Genomic DNA, 20,725 nt, shown 5'->3' with positions numbered 1-20,725 from the left:
GTGTTCATTTTTTCAAAGGGGTGGGGGTGGGGTTGAGTGTCGTAATGGCCCTAACAACATTATTATGTCCCTTTGCAGAGAATTAACCACTTCCCTGGCATGGGCGAAATCTGCCGGAAAGACTGTCTAGCGAGAAACATGTCCAAGTAAGTGTTGTGCAACACACAAATACAAAGACTTTGATGTGGTTACAGTTCCATTAGTTTGCTTTTTGATTTTACAACGCTATACTTGTGGCGTGTCATAGTTAGTTTTTAATAAGTGTGTAAAAGCTACCAAGCAGGGTTTGCTTACTTTCTCGTCTTCTCTTTACTTATATTTGCAGAATAATCAAGTGCCAACCTCAAGAGTACAGCTTCATACCCAAAACTTGGATCTTCCCTGCTGAATATACACAGTTTCAGAACTATGTCAAAGAACTACGCAGGAAACGAAAACAGAAGACCTTTATTGTCAAACCTGCTAATGGGGCAATGGGCCACGGGTAGGTCAGACGCGTGTGTCCCATTATCTATCCACATTGGCTGAAAGAGAGACAATAGGAAGCAGGGTGAGAAGGGGAAGCTGAGACTAACTATGTGAGACGAGAGAAAAGGCATTCAGAGGTTTTTGATCCTCACATGGGTTTCTGCGGTTATAGCCACAGAAGCAGTAAATAACAGTTCATAAGCCAGTGGTTATCGCTTGTCTCTGCATGTGATTATTAGAAATATTTATGAGGCAGCATCAGCCATATGAGGCGGATGGAAGTTTATATATTCAGGAAATATTTCAGTTTTGCAAGGTTAGTCGAGGCTGAACGTTGAGGATTTAGATATCACCTCCAAATTTGAAAACTTCTAATGTTGGTTATTCAGTAGCTTTACATTGCTTTGTATGAGCACTTCAATTCATAGATTTTAGATGATAAATGGTATTTTGATTGCGGATAAGCAGACATGTGATTGCAGCAAATCAAATTGTTATAATTTGAGTTGAATGTTAAGTTGTTTTAGTCAAAACTTTACACGTTTGAGTGAAACAAGATTTCATGTATATTTTAGTGTTAGAAGACTTGATTTTGCTTTACACATTTCACCAATACTTCTCTAGGATTTCAGCATTAGTTCATTTTTTCCTATCTAAATCTTTTGAAAAGGAATTAAGCGCAAGAATTGATCAATAAGTGGTTGTGCCTTCCTCTTTGGATTCAATAGGTTTGGCTATTGAAGTACAAATAACCCAGCATACTTTATCTCTTGCTGTAATTATTTTTGAATATATTTTTTCTGGAATAATGTGAGCATTACTTTCAACTCTACGCTGCACTAAGCCCTTATTTATTAAAGAATAAAAAGCTGCAAAGGCTGAAATATTGCAATACATTAAGACTATGAAAGATGATGAGTTTAGCTCGACCACTCAACTGCAGGCGGCCCACAAGATTAGATTTTTCTCTTTTTTTTTTTCTTCTTCTGCATGGTGAGTCCCGACAGGAAATTAAGTTATATCAACCCTCCGTGATTCATTTTTTCGTCAACCAACTAAATAAAGTTATTGTTTGTGTCTGAAGGCAAGCTTGTCATGAAGAAACAAAATAAAAATGTGTGCGGAGCTTAAAAAGGCAGAATCCCCTCCAGTGCCAGATTAGGTGGGGCGAGTGGGCTGTGATTATGTGACATCCCAGCTCATCAATCATGTCGTCTTCTCCTCAGCTACTTCCACTACACTAACTAACACTGTTAACTCCATTCTCATCATTCACTCTGCTGTCTGACTGTGAGGATACCCCTCCATATTTAGCCTGAAACAAGTCCCGGCTTTTTTTCTTTTCAATCACTGTGATAATAAATCAGTGTTTCAGTAGACAGGGGGAGAGAATTTATAAACACTTTACACTGAAAATTATTTAAAGCTAAATAACAACATCATTATAAGCTTATACAGAATTAACATCTCAAATTTTCAGATTTAACCATAGGTGTAAAGAGTACTGATACAGTATATCCTACTCAAGTAGAAGTACCGTCTGATTGAAATTGTACACAAGTACGACTTTATGTAAGTCATACATAAAATACTCAAGTACAAGTAAAAAGTAGCTCAATTAAATAGTACTCAAAGTAAAAGATGATAGTTACTTTCACCCCCCATGTTTATTTTTGGTAATAAATCTTGCCATGGTTTCCTTGCATACAGTAAACATCTCATGTATAAACTTAAAATGTAAGAGACCAAATTTTGCACGATTGGAACTGAATTTATTTTCCACAAAGGCATCTGTATAAAATAAAAGGTTTGTCAAAATATACAGTTCTTTTTAAATGAAAATAACATCAATGAATTGAATTCAAACTAAATAAAAAAAATCTCAGGCTCTAAGTATAGTTACATTTATGAACTCTTACAATGAGAAAATAACCAGCATTCAATGCTCTTTTGGCACCGTGCATTACGTTTAATCCATATGGTCGGCTATGATGTGATATTTTGTAGTTTCATAATGACAAAAAATGATAATTTACTCAGTAACAGTTGAGTGTAGAAATGTAACAAATGGCTTTACTTCTTTTAAAACGTGCTTAAGTACAATTAAAATGACTGATTTAGAAATACACCCGTAAAAGCAACACAATTACAATAACATGAGTACTTGTAATCCATTACTTTCACCTCTGGATTTAACAAAAACAGAAGCTTAGATATTATTTACCCTCTGGTGGCTCAATAAGTTCGGACAAGATGCCTCGTCACAAACTCAACTTTTGAGGCAATCAGGGTTTTACCTTGTGGCCACGTGTTGTGTTTGTGTGCGTGCTTGCCTCAGAGTGATGGAGACTTCCAGGCCATGCATGCATCCAATTTAACACACGTCTGCCTTAACTATGAGTGATGGTGATATAGGTCAGCCACATTGCTCGTGCATAGTGGAAGATTGTTTAAAATCACCCCCCCCCCCCCCCACCCTCCCTTCAGACACACTTTTCAGACACACAGCTTTGAAAATAATGCCCCTTATGCAGCCACACAAATGTACACAAACTACCACACCTCATTCTTTCGTCCAGCGAGCAACGGTCTGCATACTATAAGACCTGAGTGCCCCTGACATAAGACCAAAGCAAATGAATTAGCGTAGAGGTTGAAACAGAGCACAATGTCGGCTCCTATTACCTGCACACTGCTAAATTTTTGGTAGCATAGCTTTCAGTGCGCAGCTGGAGAATGAAAGGAGAATTTGGCTTCAGGAATCACAAAGCTTTCCAGATGCCCACAGAGAAAACAAAACAACATTGTTTGTGGTTTACCTGTATGGTTTGTGTTTATTTGATTTTTAGTTTTTATTCAGATGGACAGATTTTTAAGAGGAACAACATTTTTTAAATGAGTGCTTGACAGAGATAAAATATCTACTTTGACTGAAAGCAGTGTTAAGGCACCGTTTCCAACCCCCTGAATGTATGGCGGTACACGTAGAGAAATTTGAGCCGAGTGTGAATGTTCAAAGTAAAACCATGACTTCTTCCTCTACCTGGATTAGTTGTATGGATACAATACAGTTAGCTTGCATTTATTTTATTAAGTTTGTGTGAATGTTTAGATACGGCTCATTTTTTCCTTTAAATTTAATCAGAATCAGAATCAGAATTCCTATATTTATCCCAGGGAGAATTTGCTTACAATCATAGTATGAAACAGTCGACATAGCTTTTTTTTTTGTATAGATAAAAACACATTAATTTTCCCATTTCAAGACTTCCAATATTAACAAGATTAATGTTCCATCTCTCTAGGATATCACTTATCCGAAATTGTGAGAAGCTGCCCGTCCAGGAGCACTATATCGTTCAAGAATACCTGGACAAGCCCTTCCTAATGGAAGGATATAAATTTGACCTGCGCATCTACATTCTCGTGACCTCCTGTGACCCACTACGCATTTTCCTCTATAACGACGGCCTGGTTCGAATGGGCACTGAGAAGTATCACGCTCCCAGTGAGGCTAACCTGGTAAGTCCTTACAGTAGTTGTAGACATTTATTTTACATTTCAAAATGAAAACACATGCATAGGCACACATATCCAGTTATGTACCATCAATTTTTAAGTACACTGACTGCTTGTTTTTATTATATCTGTTAATGTTAATAAACTGACCCAGTGTAGAGACAAAAAACAAAAAAACTGACTACTAACAGATTGACTATCATCATTCACACAGTTTGGATTCTTATGAACTCTCAGTATGGTTCTATTTAATTCAGTATATTCACATTTGACATAGAAATGTAAAAAAACTGGGAAAATGAGTTGGAAACGAACACATGTGCTCTCCTGTCACCTCTGCTCTACTGTGTGTTCAATGCACACATAAATGTCCACATGCCAGATGCCTCATGCACTATCCAACCGCTGTTATGTGCCTTGAGGTTTGGCTCGTGCTGAAACCCAGTCGGTTAAAACACAATAACTTGCACACAGCAAGTCTCAAATTCGATGTATAGAACAGGAATGGGCAACTCTATCACAGCTGGGGCCACAAAAATGTGATTGTATATGATCTGAGGGCCACATTAATCAACATTAGAATAATGACCGATCTAAGCATTAATGCAGGAAAAAGTTTTTTTTTTGTCTTTGTCTGTGGTTTTGTTGTTTTGTCAGTTTTTAGTAATTTTGTATGTTTTTGGAGTCATTATGTCTACTTATTTGTGTGTTTTTGGGGTCACTTTCTGTATTTTTGTGGTTGTTTTCTGTATTTTCCTGTCATGTTGTGCAATTTTGTCAACAGTTTGTGTTTCTTGGGAGCGATTCTGTAATGTGTTGTTGTTTGTTGTGTTTTTGCCATCATTTTGTTTGTTTAAGTGGTTGTTGTGTCTGTCTTTGTTGTCATTTTGTGTTCTATGAGTCATTTTGTGTGTTTTTGGAATTTCTTTGTGTTTTTGTGTACTTTGTGCATTCTGCTGTCAATGTTGGAGTTATTTTGCGTATTGTCTTGGGCTTTACGTTCCTTCCAACTTCTTGAAATATGGTTTTTGGGGATTTGTTTTGGCCGCACAAAATTAGACTGAAGGCCACATTTGGCCCCCTGGCAGCCAGTTGCCCATGTCTGGTATAGAACATATTCATCTAAAATATGAAGACAGATGCTGGTTGATTATACACCAATGCATATATGTGTGCATTGCCTAGCTCAGCCTGTGACACAAGATGAAGTGGGTAATGTCATTGAGGTGGATGTTCAATCCCACAGAGAGAGGCTCCCAGACGGCCACCAGGTGCTCAAGTGGCCTGCAGTCTCAGCGTTATTACCTGTATGCTAAGGACACGCATGTATTGTGTCACTGTGTGATGGATGATCTTTTAACTGAGAGATACACACAATCATTTCAGCAAGTTAGGCAGCTAGGGCCAGTGGATTTGGTCACAGGCCTCTATGTCCAGTTTGCATGGTCTCGCTGAGTGTTCATAGGTTTTATAAAAGTATTTCCAATACTTGGGGTGTCCCGATCCAATATCGATATTGGATATTGGTCCGATATTAGCCTGAAAACGAATATCGGATTCAAATTTCTGGATGTTCCGATTTTTTATTAATTTATTACATTTTTTTTTTAGTATATATGATTTATGCTGATATCGGATGAATATTGGTATTGGCCGATACTCAAGGCTGCAATATCGGTATCATATCGGAAATGAAAAAGTTGTATCAAGACATCCCTATCCAATACCAAAGTTGTATTAATTCAAGTTACCGTATTTTTCGGACTATAAGGCGCACTTAAAATTCTTTAATTTTCTCACAAATCAACAGTGCGCCTTATAATCAGGTGCGCCTTATGTATGAAATGAATATGTCAAAATGTTTTAGTACAACTTTGGTAAACTATGAAGCTGCACTTCTTGATGTATTTTTGGCGCTTCAGGGCTACCTTAGTCAGGTGCCTTGTGGAGTGATATGTACCTGTACTGTGCTTCAACATACTGAACTGAAAAAGTGAGTGTATTGTTCTGTATTTTATGTGTTAAACCTGAACAATGTTGAGAGTTATTGTTAATGAGTTGAATAAAGTTTGACTTATCAGACTATTTTGTTTCGCTTGATGAGCCTTAATAATAATAATAATAATAATAATAATAATAATAATAATAATAATAATAATAATAATAACAAACCGGTGCGCCTTATGTATGAAAATAGACCCGGTCAGAGCCATTCATTGATAGTGCGCCTTATAATTCGGTGCGCCTTATAGTCCGAAAAATATGGTAATAAATTAAAAAAAGAAATACCCAGTTCTGACATTATCTATATGCATATGGGAACAATGTCATCAGCTTGAGATTTATCATAGACATTAACATTTTAGATTATAGGAAGGAAAAACATGACTTCTCTCATTAACAGTAATGATTCATTCAGTTGGTTTTTCAGGTGATTCATTAGCGGTTGTTACCAGGTACTAATATATAATTGATCTATGATTTATTTATTTATTTATTTTTTCCCAACACTCACTTGGTAGTTCATAATTTAGGAAATGTCTATAGTTCAAAAACCATGCACCCATAGATGCAGGTAAGCCTGCTCCACACTGCAATGGTAAATTGTATTTTTTTTTTAGATAATTATTTTTTTAAGTCTTAATTTTTTTTTAGACAAAATGCTCACAAAGAAGTTTTTTTTAAACAAAAACACAAATGACCCAAAAGCAAATATAGAGTATTTTTATGAAGGAAACTCAGGATATAACAAAAACCCTTCAAAATAAAACACTAAAACTGTCCCAGTAGTCCAACGCGAGTCCTTTTAAATCACAAGACCAACAAATAATTTTTGACTCAAAAACAGCCACCCCAGTTAATAATAATAATAATAATAAAAAAAAGCTAAGATTAGTGAATCTAAAAGTACCTCTACCCTTTTTTTTTTTTTTTTTTTTTTTTTTTTTTTAATTGTTATATAATTTTTCGTATAACCTGGACCTGGTTGTCACACTTTTAGAGAACATCTCCATTGGATAAAACCCACACTGTGATTTAATTACAGTGTTAGAAATGTGAATCACCAACTGTAGTAGATGAATCTTTTACAGTGTAACTGGGTTCAGTGGAATACATGAACCAGTTTATTATGTGCACTTTGTTGATTGCCTTTAGAATAGTTCTGATCAGTTAAATCTATCAGTCAGTTCATTTGTTTGCCATCATGTTGAGAGAGTGCATGTACAGCTACTTCTGTCATGTTTATCTCTTTTTTGTTTGAACACTACTGAGGACCCCCTTGATGGTTCATCTCAAATGGTTTATCCTATAAATAAATAAATAAATAACTTAAGGCCAGAAAGGGAGACACAAAACTATTTCTTGCACAGTAGACAATTATGGAAATTATGGAAAATTACAGTTATGGAACATCTGGTACAAATGAGAAGATTTTTCCACATTGTTCAAGTTTCTATGGAAATTTGGATATGTTTTGCAGCAAACTGAAATGATTTTTGTCTTCACAGAGCCAGCTCTACATGCATCTGACTAACTACTCGGTCAACAAACACAATGAGAACTTTGAGCGAGATGAAACAACAGACAAAGGCAGCAAAAGGTCCATCAGCTGGTTCACTGAGTTTCTCCGCACCAATGACTACGACGTGGCCAAGTTCTGGGGAGACGTCTCTGTACGTGGGCAGTCAACCAAAATTGAAATTGTTGCAAACACAAATACAGTGACACATGGATAAGTAGAAGAAGGAGGCTTCTTTTTTTTTCTTCTTTCTTCTTCTTACTGTGATACACACGCGAATGCAAGCGATGCCAGAAATACAATTGAAATGTAATCTCTGTGCGTGCTCACACATGCTGTTCTCACTAAGAAATGCAAGTTTCAGAGACTACACAAGTAGACCAGCTGAGGTTTGATATGATTTGTTATGACAGTGATTCAGGGAGCTTGTTTAACTCCAGGAAGAACTTGGAGAAAACATCATTCCTGGAGGATGATATCTGGCACTGCTCTAAGCTTCTCCAAACACCTCATCTTGGTTCATTTTCTCTCGAACATGGACTGGTTGGAAAATCTGCTGTCCTCCTGCACCAGAATTCTTTAACTTATTTTGTCTGCAGTTTCTTTTCTTTTCAGGGACTTCTTTCTTACAATCCAGTCTTTTCAGACCTTATTTAATTCAAATTGGTCAGCATTCCGTCCTTATGTGTTTTGACCTTGACTCAGTGTCACTCTCTCTGTATTTTGGACTATTTTCTCAATCCTAAGCTTAAGTCTTTTCTTTTCATTAATATTAAATCAATTTCTTTATAAGAGGCCGTTGTTTCAGAAGGCACTAAAACATCTGTATTTCAGGTCCAATTAGGATTTTGTTTTCTAAGCCTTTCATCTTTCCTGTTGTTTAGAAACACACCAGTGTCTCTTTTCAGCTTAATCGGACCAACCTGTTCTCTACTGGCTTGCCTGTGTTTTCCTGCTTTTTTTTCTGGAACTTTTACCATTTTAGTATCATTGTTATCTGTTCACATTTCTCCCTCTGCCTTTTTATTTCTCTGCTTACATTTTGGTCATTGATCAAGTTGCAATTTTATTGAAAGTTCCACTGTTTTGAACAATTGAAGAGAGCCTCCTAATTAAGCACTTTTAAAGAGGACCTGCTGTCCAGACTCTTTCAATTTTGCCATTTTACGTCATAACATATGTCATGCATGCCCTGCTATTACATCTGATCTTGGAGTAACAAAGGAAGGGTCAATATCAGAATATGCCGTTTGCTTGAGTAACCACATAGTCATTGGGTGCCTGCACAATGTTGGCAAACCAATAAATGTAAACTTATAATTATATCAACTCAAAAGTTTCCAACGTCCATTATCTGAAACCTAAACACGATTAGAAGTGGATTGAATGAAACCAGATTTATTGAAACTACCAGTCTGCAGGACACAGAAAGTGAAACATTTTTTTTCCTGCAAGTTTTCTTGTATAATTGTCACTATTTGTTCCAATTTTCAGACATTTGATAAAACAGTAGCTTTTTTTTTTTATCCCGCCAAACAAAATTGATAAATAGTATATTTTGTCATATTGCTGCTTGTAAAAGCTGAGATTTTTCTTGTTTTTGTGTCCTGTCAGGAGTTGGTGGTGAAAACATTAATTGTTGCTGAGCCCCATGTGCTACACGCCTACCGCATGTGTCGCCCTGGCCAGCCACCAGGGAGCGACAGTGTCTGCTTTGAGGTTCTGGGCTTCGACATCATACTGGACCGCAAGCTCAAACCCTGGCTCTTGGAGGTAAAAATCTCTATTTGCATTCCTTTGGTTATTTTAATTCTAATTTTTGCTGATTTTGTTTGAAAAAAAAATATATATATGTATATATATAAATATATATAATTTTTTTTATTTAAAATTAAATTAACACTGAATATTGTTGAAGACATCAACAACAATACGGCTATATTATACCTTTATATAAATTATTATTATTATTATTAGACATCAATTTTATATAGTGCTTTTCTGGGTACTCAAAGTCGCTTTACAATGAAGGGAGCAGTGTCGGGGTTCGATGCCTTGCTCAAGGGCACCTTGACTGACACAACTTGCATTTTAACAAAGAAGTGTCTCAATAGTGTGTAGCAGTGTAAGATTCCATGTTAACTTGTCTCTATTGCCATTACTGTAAGTGCAGCTTGAAAAATGTTTTTGCACCAGAAGAATCACACGCTACGTGTGCGCACACACACACACACACACGCCAACTCATACACACATCAACAGAATCCATAAACTCAGCGCCCACAAAGACATTCTCAGTGCCTAACGTATGTGTTTCCCATTCACTCATTCATCTTCCAACTCGCTTTTTCTCCTCCGTGTCGTATGTGTTTCTGAACCACCTTAAACACGCAGAGAAGCATGGAAAATGAGAGAAATGCACGAAACCTTAACCTCGCTCACACAATTACATGCTTGTGTGCACTCGTACACACCCACACATGAATATCAACGTGAGCGTACACACAGAGCAATAAACATGTTGAGTACTAAGATGTAGGTCAAGACGTCAGGTTGACTCGCAAGGTACTCTCCTCTTCTTCTCTCAGCATCAACTCCCAAGTGTCAATCATTCAGGAGATGCCGTCAGTTTGGAATCCACTCCAGGATTTCTTTCTCACAGTTTCGATCCCAGCCAGTTGTGAAAAGTGTGACCTAAATCTTTTAACCCAAAGTGGCTGCGCCTCCTTTCAATTCCTCAAACTTACTTAAGGATGGGAAGTGCCTTTAGGATATACATTTATCCACATAATACGAACAAGTACAATGTAGAATTTATTTTTTGTTTTTTTTTAGTTGAAAGTGTTTTTGATATTTATGCTGTTGTAGTTTTTTTTACTGCTCAATGAATCTTTAGGATTAGTTTTCAAGTTGTAGTAAAGCACAAATATTACAGAGAAGGAATCAAAAATGACTACACTCACTGTCACTCAATGTGCAGTCACGGTGTTCTGGCTCTGTGTGTGTGTGTGTGTGTGGGTGGGTGTGTGTGTGTGTGTGGGACTTAGAAAACAGCCGTGAATGCAGTTGTTCCACTCCAGCAGTAATGATCTCCCCTGTGCAACTAACAGCTCTCTATAATTCTCATCAATTAACACCCCTCTAACGAACACACAACACACACCAACACACCATGACCCTGCTTCTCTTTCACGCAACATTTACACCAACAATCATTTATTTTTCAGAAATTCAACTGATTAGTCGGAGGATATTTGCTAGAACAAGGCCTCCTTTTTCAAATCCTCACTGCGGACACTGTCGAGCCTGGCAAAAACGTTATTCCTGCTTTTTAGCCCATTGACATACCCCAAAGGCCTATGGCAAGACCTTAGGCCTAAGATGAATTTTTTAGTACACCAATTTGCTACATTTTGTGGTGATAGGAATCTTTTTTTGCCATGTTAAATGTTTTTTTTCATGCTCGAGTCCTTCAAAAACGTTAAAATTCGTGTTGGAAATGTAGGCGTACGCTTGGCACACAGGATTGTTTTACGTTTGAGGACTGCACAGCTCAAGTTTCCTTTTTGTTGTCACAGCGAATTACATGTGCCACGCCTCGTTTGGGTTTCACCCAAACTGCTGCTCCAACAACGTCTTCTTGGACTTTTTAAAATGTCAAAGTCGGTTGTTGGACATGCAATCCTGCAGCCAGGAAATGAAAGTTCAACCTGCGTAGACTCAAAGTTGGTTAAATACCTGAAAGCTAAGATGGTATCACATACAAGGAACCTTCAGATGACATTAGGCACGTCATTTGGGTATGTAATTTTGTCAGCTGTTTCCGGAGTTCTTGTTGGTGGGAACGGGAAAAGGAGCGTGATTGACTTTCAGGTCTAAACTGTACAGAGAAAATTAGGCTTTTTAAAAATTGTATTTGTCTCCCTTTTTTAATAGTAATTAAACTGCAATTTTCACACACTCTTGGATTACAGGACACTTTTTTCATGTGTCCTGTACACTAACATCGGGCAGGCACAAAGGGAAATTACTGCTAATATATACTGTAGATAGCAATTGCAGTTGCTCAAGAAAACCAGCTAACAGACACGCACACACCTGCTAAAGAGCTTCTCTCAGGGGTTATAAAAGAGACGGCAATGGGCTGTTGGCTTTATACTAAGGTCAGGCATCAGACTGAAGCAGAAAGCTGAAAGCAAGCGCAGAAAAGAGGGACATGCTTTTGTGTGATTCTTATCTGAATTTAGAAGGTTTCAATACAAGTTTTCCTTAATATTGACATTTAGAACATCAAGACTACACACACGCACACACGCAAGCACGCACACACAGGCGCACACACGCGCACACACGCTAAAATGTTGTAACCTGAGACATTGACTTTCATTAAAACAGCCCAGACAGCATCTGTGTCTTGTAATGGGAAGGCGTTTCATTCAGCCGTAATCTTCATACAGCCATGCACATGCACACACACGAACACATACACACACACACCCAATGCTATTTAGTTCTCTTCAGGAACCACTGCACTACAAGCACGATGTAGTGCTTTTTGAAAATTAGGGTTCAGCGGTCAAAGAGACCAACACGTGTGTCATCTGTTAGTCATAAGAAGTGCATTTACTCAATAGCAAAATATTGAGTAAATGCGGGGCAGCATAATCTCCCATTCATTGTCCTCAAAAGTATTTTTACAAAAAGCATGCGTCATTGTTTTTCTGATGTGGACGAACAGATCCAAAACACCACAAACAGTGGGTTTAGGCCCAGCCTCGTTACAGGATCCCATTCACTTCATTTTTTAACTTGTTTCTTCACATGCAGTATTTAAAAATGTTCCAGCTGGTCAAATCTGAATAAGATTAAACAAGTAGTGAGCATGAATAATTAGAAAACTGCCTGGATCCCACAAAGCTGTTGTTCCATTGCCGAGTTCCAGATAACACAAAGGCAAGGGTTTTTTTTTTTCTCTCACTTGTCGTTAGGACAACAGTTAGAACACAAGCGTGCCCATGTTTGTGTGTGCTGGCATAAATGAATTTGAGGTAGGGTTGTTAGCCAGTGGTTGATTTCTTCCCTTTGACTCTGTGGTTGTTTGGCACATTTTGTATGTGTCCACTCAATGAGACTGTGGGCAGGCAGTAACTCAGTTTGGGACACAGGAGCAGAGTAATTCAGATAGCGTTCATACAGTGAAGAGGGAACAGAAGAAAATGTTTGCTTTCTTTAAAAGCGTTGATTGTACTTGTCGTTTTTCAGAATTTAATAGCAGCACCACCAAACTGGCTTAAGTGATTACACCCCACAACACAAAATGCACAACTGTAACATTACATTGCGCTCAACTTATAATAGTCGACTCTTCCCTACCGCTTCCATTGTTCTCCCTCGTTCCTGTTCTTTTCCCCCTCACTTAGGTGTAACACTGCCCTTTCTTCTTATTATATTCTCCCTTTAATAAAGTATTTTTCACCCTTCCTTAGGGAGGGCTGGTGATGGTCACAATTATGCATTAAAAAAATGTATTTATTTTAATTGCAATAATAAAACATGCACAGTTGTAGTGTTGACCTTCGACAGCATGTGCAGACAAGGTGAATAATGAAAAATAATACAATATCAGGATGTAGGAGCAAGAGTAGAAACAACAACTTTTCTGCCTTTTCCTAATCTATCTTATTTTCCATCTCTCACCTCACACCCCCCACAGCTACCCTTGTGACATCTGTGCAGAACAACTAGTAGCTAATGGGGTCGGTATGGCTACGTCAACTTTGCCACGAGTCTGTTTGTGTCTCGGTGCGTTTGTGCGTGTGAGAATGGGAAATACAACAACAGACCAACAGTCTGTAGTTGGACTGCACCCCCAAGGCCACTGATTCTTTGCTTACGCCCTCCTGCAAAGTTTCTCCCCTGTTCTCTGCCTTCAATTGTTTCAAGATGAGTTTGGTTTTCCTGTCCGTTCCTCAGATTCAACATAATCCAGACTTCCTCCTCTCCTGAGTGGAAGTGTATGTGTGTGTTTGTGTTAGAGATGTGTTTGTGGGAAGTGATCGGCGTAGGGAACCCTAAACAGATGCCATGACACAGACACAAAGAGACAAAGACGCTTTTCACCTCCCGCGTCTCCATTCCTAACACACGTGCACGCTCACACTGCTGAAGCTGATAGAAATGCTGACTTGTTCTAGAAAAAAAACCCAAAAAAAACCCTTTAACAGTTGATTCTTTGAGTTGAATATTTTTAACAATTAATTATAGCTTTAAGCACAATGAGTTTCCCTGTAAGCTATAAGTATTTGGTTAAAGTGTTATTGAGCTGATTCAAGCTACTCTGCTTTCACTTCTATCTGCAGGAAATTTGAGAAGGATTTCCTAACCACTTCGACAGCCAAATGAAACATTATTGTGTACCCAGGGTGATTAAGGAGGACATTTCTTGCCACCTGTGCTCTCCAAATAATTTTTTTATCCTCTCTGATGGAATTTCTGAGGATGAAAAGAAGGAGAATACATAGTTTCAAACACCTAATTATCTTCCAAAGCCGCTCTTGTCCATTTTTATCCTCCACTCTCCTTCTGCTTTAGATTCATCTTTGGTACTCGGTGAGTTTCATCCGTATTTCAATGTTCATGGATATAATACAGTATTTTTACTGACAAGATGGGTGTTGTTCCCCCTGTGAGCCCCAGGTGGCAGTAGTGACCTTCAAGCAACACTCAGGGTAAAAAAAAAAGTTTATTAAAAAATAATTAGAATGATGTATGGGAGTGTCTGTCTCTATTCACATCCATTTTCCCCCAACATGACTATTTCATGGAATAAGAATGAAATCAGGAGCAAACGTGCTTTGTATGGGGGATAGTTCAAAACACACTCCGTCATTTAGTCATTTATCATCAAGCACGCGTCACAGTGCCAGTGTGTGTCTGTGTTTGTGTCCATGTGCGCAGTCGAGTGAAAAAATACCAACTGTATTTTCATGACTGACATACGCTTCAACAGTGTGTTCCCCCGTGTGTGTGTGTGTGTGTGTGTGTGTGTGTGTGTGTGTGTGTGAGACGATAGAGAAAGAGATGTCATTTTTTTGGCTGTGTGTTTGGATTCAACGTGTGACTCTTTTTGGGAAACTTGAAATTACCTTTGACTTCTTGTGGTTTGTGTGATTTTGTGTTTACGAATCAGTCTCTCTCCAAACCATTTCTTGCCACTCAGGCTGGTCAGGCTTAAGAGATGAGTCCCGGGCCCCTCAGCACCAGAGAAGCACATTCAGCTAGAGCAGGGGTGTTGAACTCATTTTCATTCAGGGGCCAAATACGGATACGTTTGATCGCAGTGGGCCGCAGAGGTTGGGCAGCGAATAATTTCCACGTTAGTGCTACTTAGCATTTCCATTTATAAATTATATAAAAGTATGTAGTATATAAAGCACCGACAATATCCAAGCTATAGGTGACAGGTAATGACTATGTTTATTTAATTTGGTGAAATCTTGTCAAATTATTTAAGGATTGAGCAGGATTTTGGAAAAATTAGGTTTTTTTTTTTAACAAAAATGACTTCCATGTTGTTCTACAAACACGGGAAAACTGTGAATCCCTGCAAATATTGTAGAGTTACATTGGATTTGTCACAAATATTTGTAAAGTTTTACTTCCAAATAAATCAGTTGAAATGTCTTTATTTTTAAGTGTATTATTTTTGCACGGTGGCCAATATTTATGTTTGGATATGATGCAGTGATTAAAACCCAATTTCTCCTTCATTTCAATAAATAATTCCCATGAAAAAAAAAATATATATATTTTTAATTTTGCCAAAATTCCCAAGCTTAAGTTTCTGTGGAAATTGCCACATATTTTACTCCCCTTTGCATTTGCATTTGGTCATTTACACTGCTTTCTCAGCAATTTTTACTTTTCCCTGTGGGCCAATTTTGATTTTTTAAAGCAGTGTTTCTCAAATGGGGGTATGTGTACTCTTAGGGGTACGTAATGGCACTACAGGAGGTACTTGAGAGAGAGATAGAGAGAGAGAGAGGAAAATTAACACATAAAGTGTCAATCTTGGTCCCACCCCAGGCGTGAGATGACGGAAATGGTAAAAACTATAGAAATGAATCTATTCAGGATCGACTAAACCTGGAGTTTAAATGGGGTAGCCTGATATTTCTGAAAAAATGTTTTTTTAAATAATTATTTTTTAATTGAACAACACACAATCATAAACAACTGTATTTCTATACTTTCACTTTGTGAATCTAGTTCAACTAAAATGGAGTGAAAAAAAAAAATCTGAGCTCAAACATTCTTGATATTAAAATGGGGTCACGATCCAAAAAAGGTAGAAACCACTGCACTAAATACTGTTTCTATCCACTTATTTACAAAATGAGGTTCTTTGAAATGTGTGTTATTCATTCCATCATTATGTTCTATAGTTGTTTTGAAATAGTTTTCTAAGCAAAATGTCGTAGTCAGACAAAGGGGGTACTTGGATTCAGAAATAAGAGAGAGGGGGTACTTGGCCCAAAAAAGTTTGAGAACCACTGTTTTAAAGGGCCAGATCTGGCCCCCGGGCCATGAGTTTGACACGTGTGCTAGAATTTCCCTGTATCTGACCGGACCGCGTAAAATACCACAAAATGGACAAAACCGTGATTGATCAGATGACTGAAACAAGAGAGCGACTTAGCAGGGCGGCCAGCTGTCTGTCTTTCTGTCCCTTAACTACCCATGCTCGGTTTCTCTTGCTCTCACTCCCTCTCCGCCTTCCTTTCTCGTTCCTCCATTGTGCGGCAACAAACACTCCATTCTGACAGCGGTTGAACTGTGCCGATACCCTTGAGTGTGCAGGGCAAAATGGGAGGCTTGTCAAAGCAGTGGTTGTTTACAATCTGCCAGGAAAAATAAGAGGGGGTCGTTTTTCTAAACCGATTAATCATGAGCGGCCCTCGTACTCTTGTTACAAAGTATTCCAGACATAGAATAAATGTCAATGTGGGGAGGCAATTTGTTTTGGAAATAAAGTAGCCTATTGTTGTTGGTCTTGTGCTTTTTCTTTAACGTTAGATTCAGGGTGACAAAGCAGGCGCTACTGGCACAAAGATTTTGATGTTCAACATTAGTTCAACAACAAATACGTCCGTTGAGTAATACACTTTTTTTTATTTTTTTAAAACAAGGTGTTTTTTTTTCTTTTTAAAGATACATCAATGACACAAAATAATGTGAGTCAAGGTTTTATTTTTACACAACGAATGGAATGATTTTTTTTCTAATTCAAGTAGTTTCTTTAGTTTTTTTTTAATTAATTGCTTGTATCTATGTTTTTTCCTCTGTTCCCTAGGTTAATGACATGTGTATTATTAGGTTGATTGACTTTGCTCTTTGTTCATTATTTACTCTTTAGCTAACTGCGGGAATAAACTTGCTTCTTGTCTCTAAACCTTTAAAACTTACCACATGGAATTTGATAGAGTATATCAAATTAAATCAGCCATGTATAATGTCCTGGTTGCACTTCCTCCCTTCTGTTTGTACTTCAGGGTCTATCAAGATCAGAAGATCTACATACAGTTTACAACAATTCAAACCAAATGGACAGCTAAAAAAGCCCCCCCCCCCCCGATAACAACTAGTATTTCACAGCTGTCTTCATAAACTGTGGCAGGTCACTTCTCCTCCAATCCTACAGCTTTGAATGTTGAAATAGGAAGTTTAACTAGTATTACTTTGTCTTATTTCAATGATTTGCAGCCAACCTTTTGATCCCTGTGCAGTTAATTGCATGATCACATGTGGTTGAAACTGTCCTGAGAAAAATTATAGACTGATATGTTAATGCTGTGTTTTTTTTTTGTTTTTGATATTTGGCCTATGATGATGCGTTGCTAAGGTTGTAACAAATCAAAGAATAAATAAAAAGCAGTTTCTAATCTACTCATTTGACATTTTTATTGAACGCATCTTGGAGCAACCAAAAGCTCCTATAAGAGCCTGCCAAAGTCACTTAAGGAAATCAGAGCGGGGGTTTTGGGAGCCTTCGGGGGTTCATTAGGACCAGACTGGTCCAGTTTCCTCTGCCAGAGAGTAAAAAGAGAACACAGAAAAACCGACGGCTCCGGAGGAAGGTAATGGACAGAAAGTTAGTGCTAGCAAGCAGAGAGAGATATCAGAAACCCTGTAGGAGACGGCTAAATAAAGAGCAGGAATTAAAAAACTAACCAGGAAGCTGCAACTAGCAAAATAGGAGGCAAAAAAAAACAAAAAACAGAAACAGAAATGAGGCAGCCAGAGAGTACTGTGATGCAGGGGTGTAGAACCACATTTTAGGCCCTGGGTACAAACCAACTTGCTGAGCCCCTACTGTAGTTTTTTGCATGGAAACTAGTATTCTTGCTTTATTTTATAAGCTTTATTTTTTCTTCACAATAACCTAATGACTCCATAGCTATTGCTTGTATTTTCTTAAATCAGTTCTACTGTATTTTAATGGTTTATTGAACATTTTGTTTGTGAAGGAGGGGGGTGTGTGTGTGTGTAACTAATATGTGTTACATATATATATATATATATATATATATATATATATATATATATATATATATATATATATACATGAAAAAACATGTAAAAAGAAGGTATATCACAAGTGTATTAACATGCATGAAAACAACTAAGTGATGTTTACTGTTTTAAGTCCATCTTTGCTGTTTAGTGCACTTTTTGATTGCTTTTTCTGCTCATGACAATAGAGAGCATTTGCACTTTCACTAATTGATTTCTTTTCTTTCTATTATACATAGTCTAAAAAGGTTTAAAATGCATTTTTGTAAACATATAAAACTGACTTTATCCCTCCCAGTACAGTGCCCATGCTGTGATGCTAGGCTATCCTGTGATAGCTTGACACCCAAAATCAATCTTAAAAAATATGAAAGAAGACATACCTTGAGACAACTGACAGTGTGGCTACACCAATGTCTTTTCATTGCGCCTGTCATTTGTGAAAGCAGACCTTTCTGTCTTCATACTATACATTGAAGCGTTGCTTTGTTCTCTGCGCACAGAGTGATATACTGTATGCTTCTTTATGTTGAGTGAAGGAGTTCAATTGGATTTCAGTTCCTATTCTTCTCTAGGAGAGAAAACTCATTCTCCAGCTTCTCTCATGAGTGCTTGTTGAGAGCACATGTGGGTGCATGTTGGCACAACCCCTATTGTATATGGATATTGTGGGTAGGGGGGATGGGGGGTACTGGGATTTAGTAGCTCACCTGTGGTATTTGTGAAGCAATTGTCTGAACTAGTAGAAGAGATTTAAGCATTGGGGGCTTAAAGAGAGAGCTTTATGGCAAATGAACAAATAATTACAATATTATAGGAAAAGCTCTGTGAGTACTCACTTTTTCCTGGCTTTACGCTGCTCCTGTATTTGAATTTGAATTCAAAATAGATTACTAGGATTTAGTTTATACTCATAATAGAGTCTGTTCACTAGTTCCTTTGATCTCTCTTTGATATTCACTTTTCTGTATTCAGAGAATATACCTTTATAGTCTAGTGTACATAAATGTTTTGAACTATGTTGCTGGTAGATTGTAGTCTTATCGTCATTACTGCTGTGTTTAACCAACCTCTACCACGGTTGACAACACACTCCAAACTCCTGCTCCTTTAGTCCCCGGCCGTCTGGTTGTGATGTAAATAATATCTTATAGCACTGTTTCAAAATCTGTCACACAGCAGTAAGCACCTTTGTGTCTGGATTAGCTATGGCTAGTTCAGAGGAGGGATGGAGTTACCGAGAGCTCACCATACAACCCCTGAGATAGCTTTCACAAGTCTGGGAAAGGGCTTTCACATTTTGAGGCAGGTTTTAAGGTTTGAAAGAAAATGAGATGTGTTTCAATGTTTGTTTGTTTTTTCCATAGCATTGTTTTTCCTATGGTTTAGTGCAGCCCTGATTGGAGAGTAGAATGGATCTTTAACGCCTACTAAAAGCTCTGATTTGTTCAGTTATGCTCTTTCAGTGAAAAATGTATCCAACACTTTTTCTGAAAGAAAGACTCCAAGTGCATTGTAAACAAATAGCCATAATATAGATTGAAATGACTAAAAATAATATATTCCCAACTATTGCAGAACTTATACAGAACTATAAAACTATACATTTTAATCCGGAAAGCAGCTAATGTTACAATTTAGAAGTAATTGTTTGTAGAGCCTACTGAGGCTAACAAACCTACATGCCCCATGTATTCTTTCATAATTTGTTTAGAACAACCATTAATTACTCTGTTATGTCAGACCACATGGGGCCAGTCTTTACTGCCTACATCCTCACAAAGTTCATGAATTTATACTTACATTGTACTGAATAATAAATCAAATAAGTAACAGATTCATATTTATATATTTTTTAATGTAAATTCCTCAAATTACCCCACTGAGGCATTGCTTTCATCTACAATATTATGTAATATAATATATAAATTATGAAAATGTGTCTCATCTGTTTGTCTCATCTTCTGTTTTTGAGAGAGAGAGCGAGAGAGAGCGAGCAACAGAATTGATTATTGTGTTGCGTTGTGTGCAGTCTTTTTACATCGCATCACATTCTATTCTTGTTGCTCAGCTGAATCTTTGTAAGCCCTTCCGTTCCTATAGGATACCATCAAAAATAAGGCTATTCTCCAATTTCCGTTCCAGTGGTATGTAATTGCTGCTATTTCATTAGCTGGCAAAGAGCATACTTTGGTTGCCATGTCATGAACACAGACCATTTATCCTCGGCACTCTGTTTGATGCGACGCCTTATGATCATGCACGTGTACGCACTCACTCAAATGCATAATGCACCAGCATGCACACATCTCAGTGACAGATTTTATACCCAGGTGATAGAAGAACACTTGTCTCTCTGTTCTCCTTATTTCTTCTCCATGTTTAGGGGAATTTTTTTTATTTCTTGCTCTAAATCAGCTCCTGTAATTGTGTGATGAATTGGAAGAAATGGAAAAAAGGATGTTATATTTATATATCTTTTACCTTTTCTCATTTCTGACAGATAAATCGAGCTCCAAGCTTTGGGACTGATCAGAAGATCGATTATGATGTGAAGAAAGGCGTGCTGCTTAATGCTCTCAAACTCCTCAACATTAGGTATGTTTTACTTTGTTTATTAATTTTTTATTTTTGACTCTGTGCAAA

At 37.6% G+C, this 20,725-nt stretch overlaps 1 protein-coding gene across 4 annotated transcripts in view; it reads left to right on the top strand.

Annotated features, from left to right (window-relative positions):
• Positions 1–20,725, top strand: part of ttll7 (tubulin tyrosine ligase-like family, member 7) — an 88,035-nt gene that overhangs the window by 16,747 nt on the left and 50,563 nt on the right. For all 4 annotated transcript variants that reach the window (XM_028445277.1, XM_028445276.1, XM_028445279.1 and 1 more), the window contains exons 5-10: positions 79–146; positions 326–484; positions 3,774–3,990; positions 7,497–7,661; positions 9,122–9,280; positions 20,583–20,677. In XM_028445277.1, coding sequence (XP_028301078.1) covers positions 79–146; positions 326–484; positions 3,774–3,990; positions 7,497–7,661; positions 9,122–9,280; positions 20,583–20,677 — 863 coding nt within the window. The remainder of the gene's footprint in view (positions 1–78; positions 147–325; positions 485–3,773; positions 3,991–7,496; positions 7,662–9,121; positions 9,281–20,582; positions 20,678–20,725) is intronic.

The sequence above is a fragment of the Gouania willdenowi genome, chromosome 4 (genome assembly GCF_900634775.1).
Source record: "Gouania willdenowi chromosome 4, fGouWil2.1, whole genome shotgun sequence".
Taxonomy (NCBI): domain Eukaryota; kingdom Metazoa; phylum Chordata; class Actinopteri; order Blenniiformes; family Gobiesocidae; genus Gouania; species Gouania willdenowi.
This window is presented reverse-complemented; position numbering and strand designations above follow the sequence as displayed.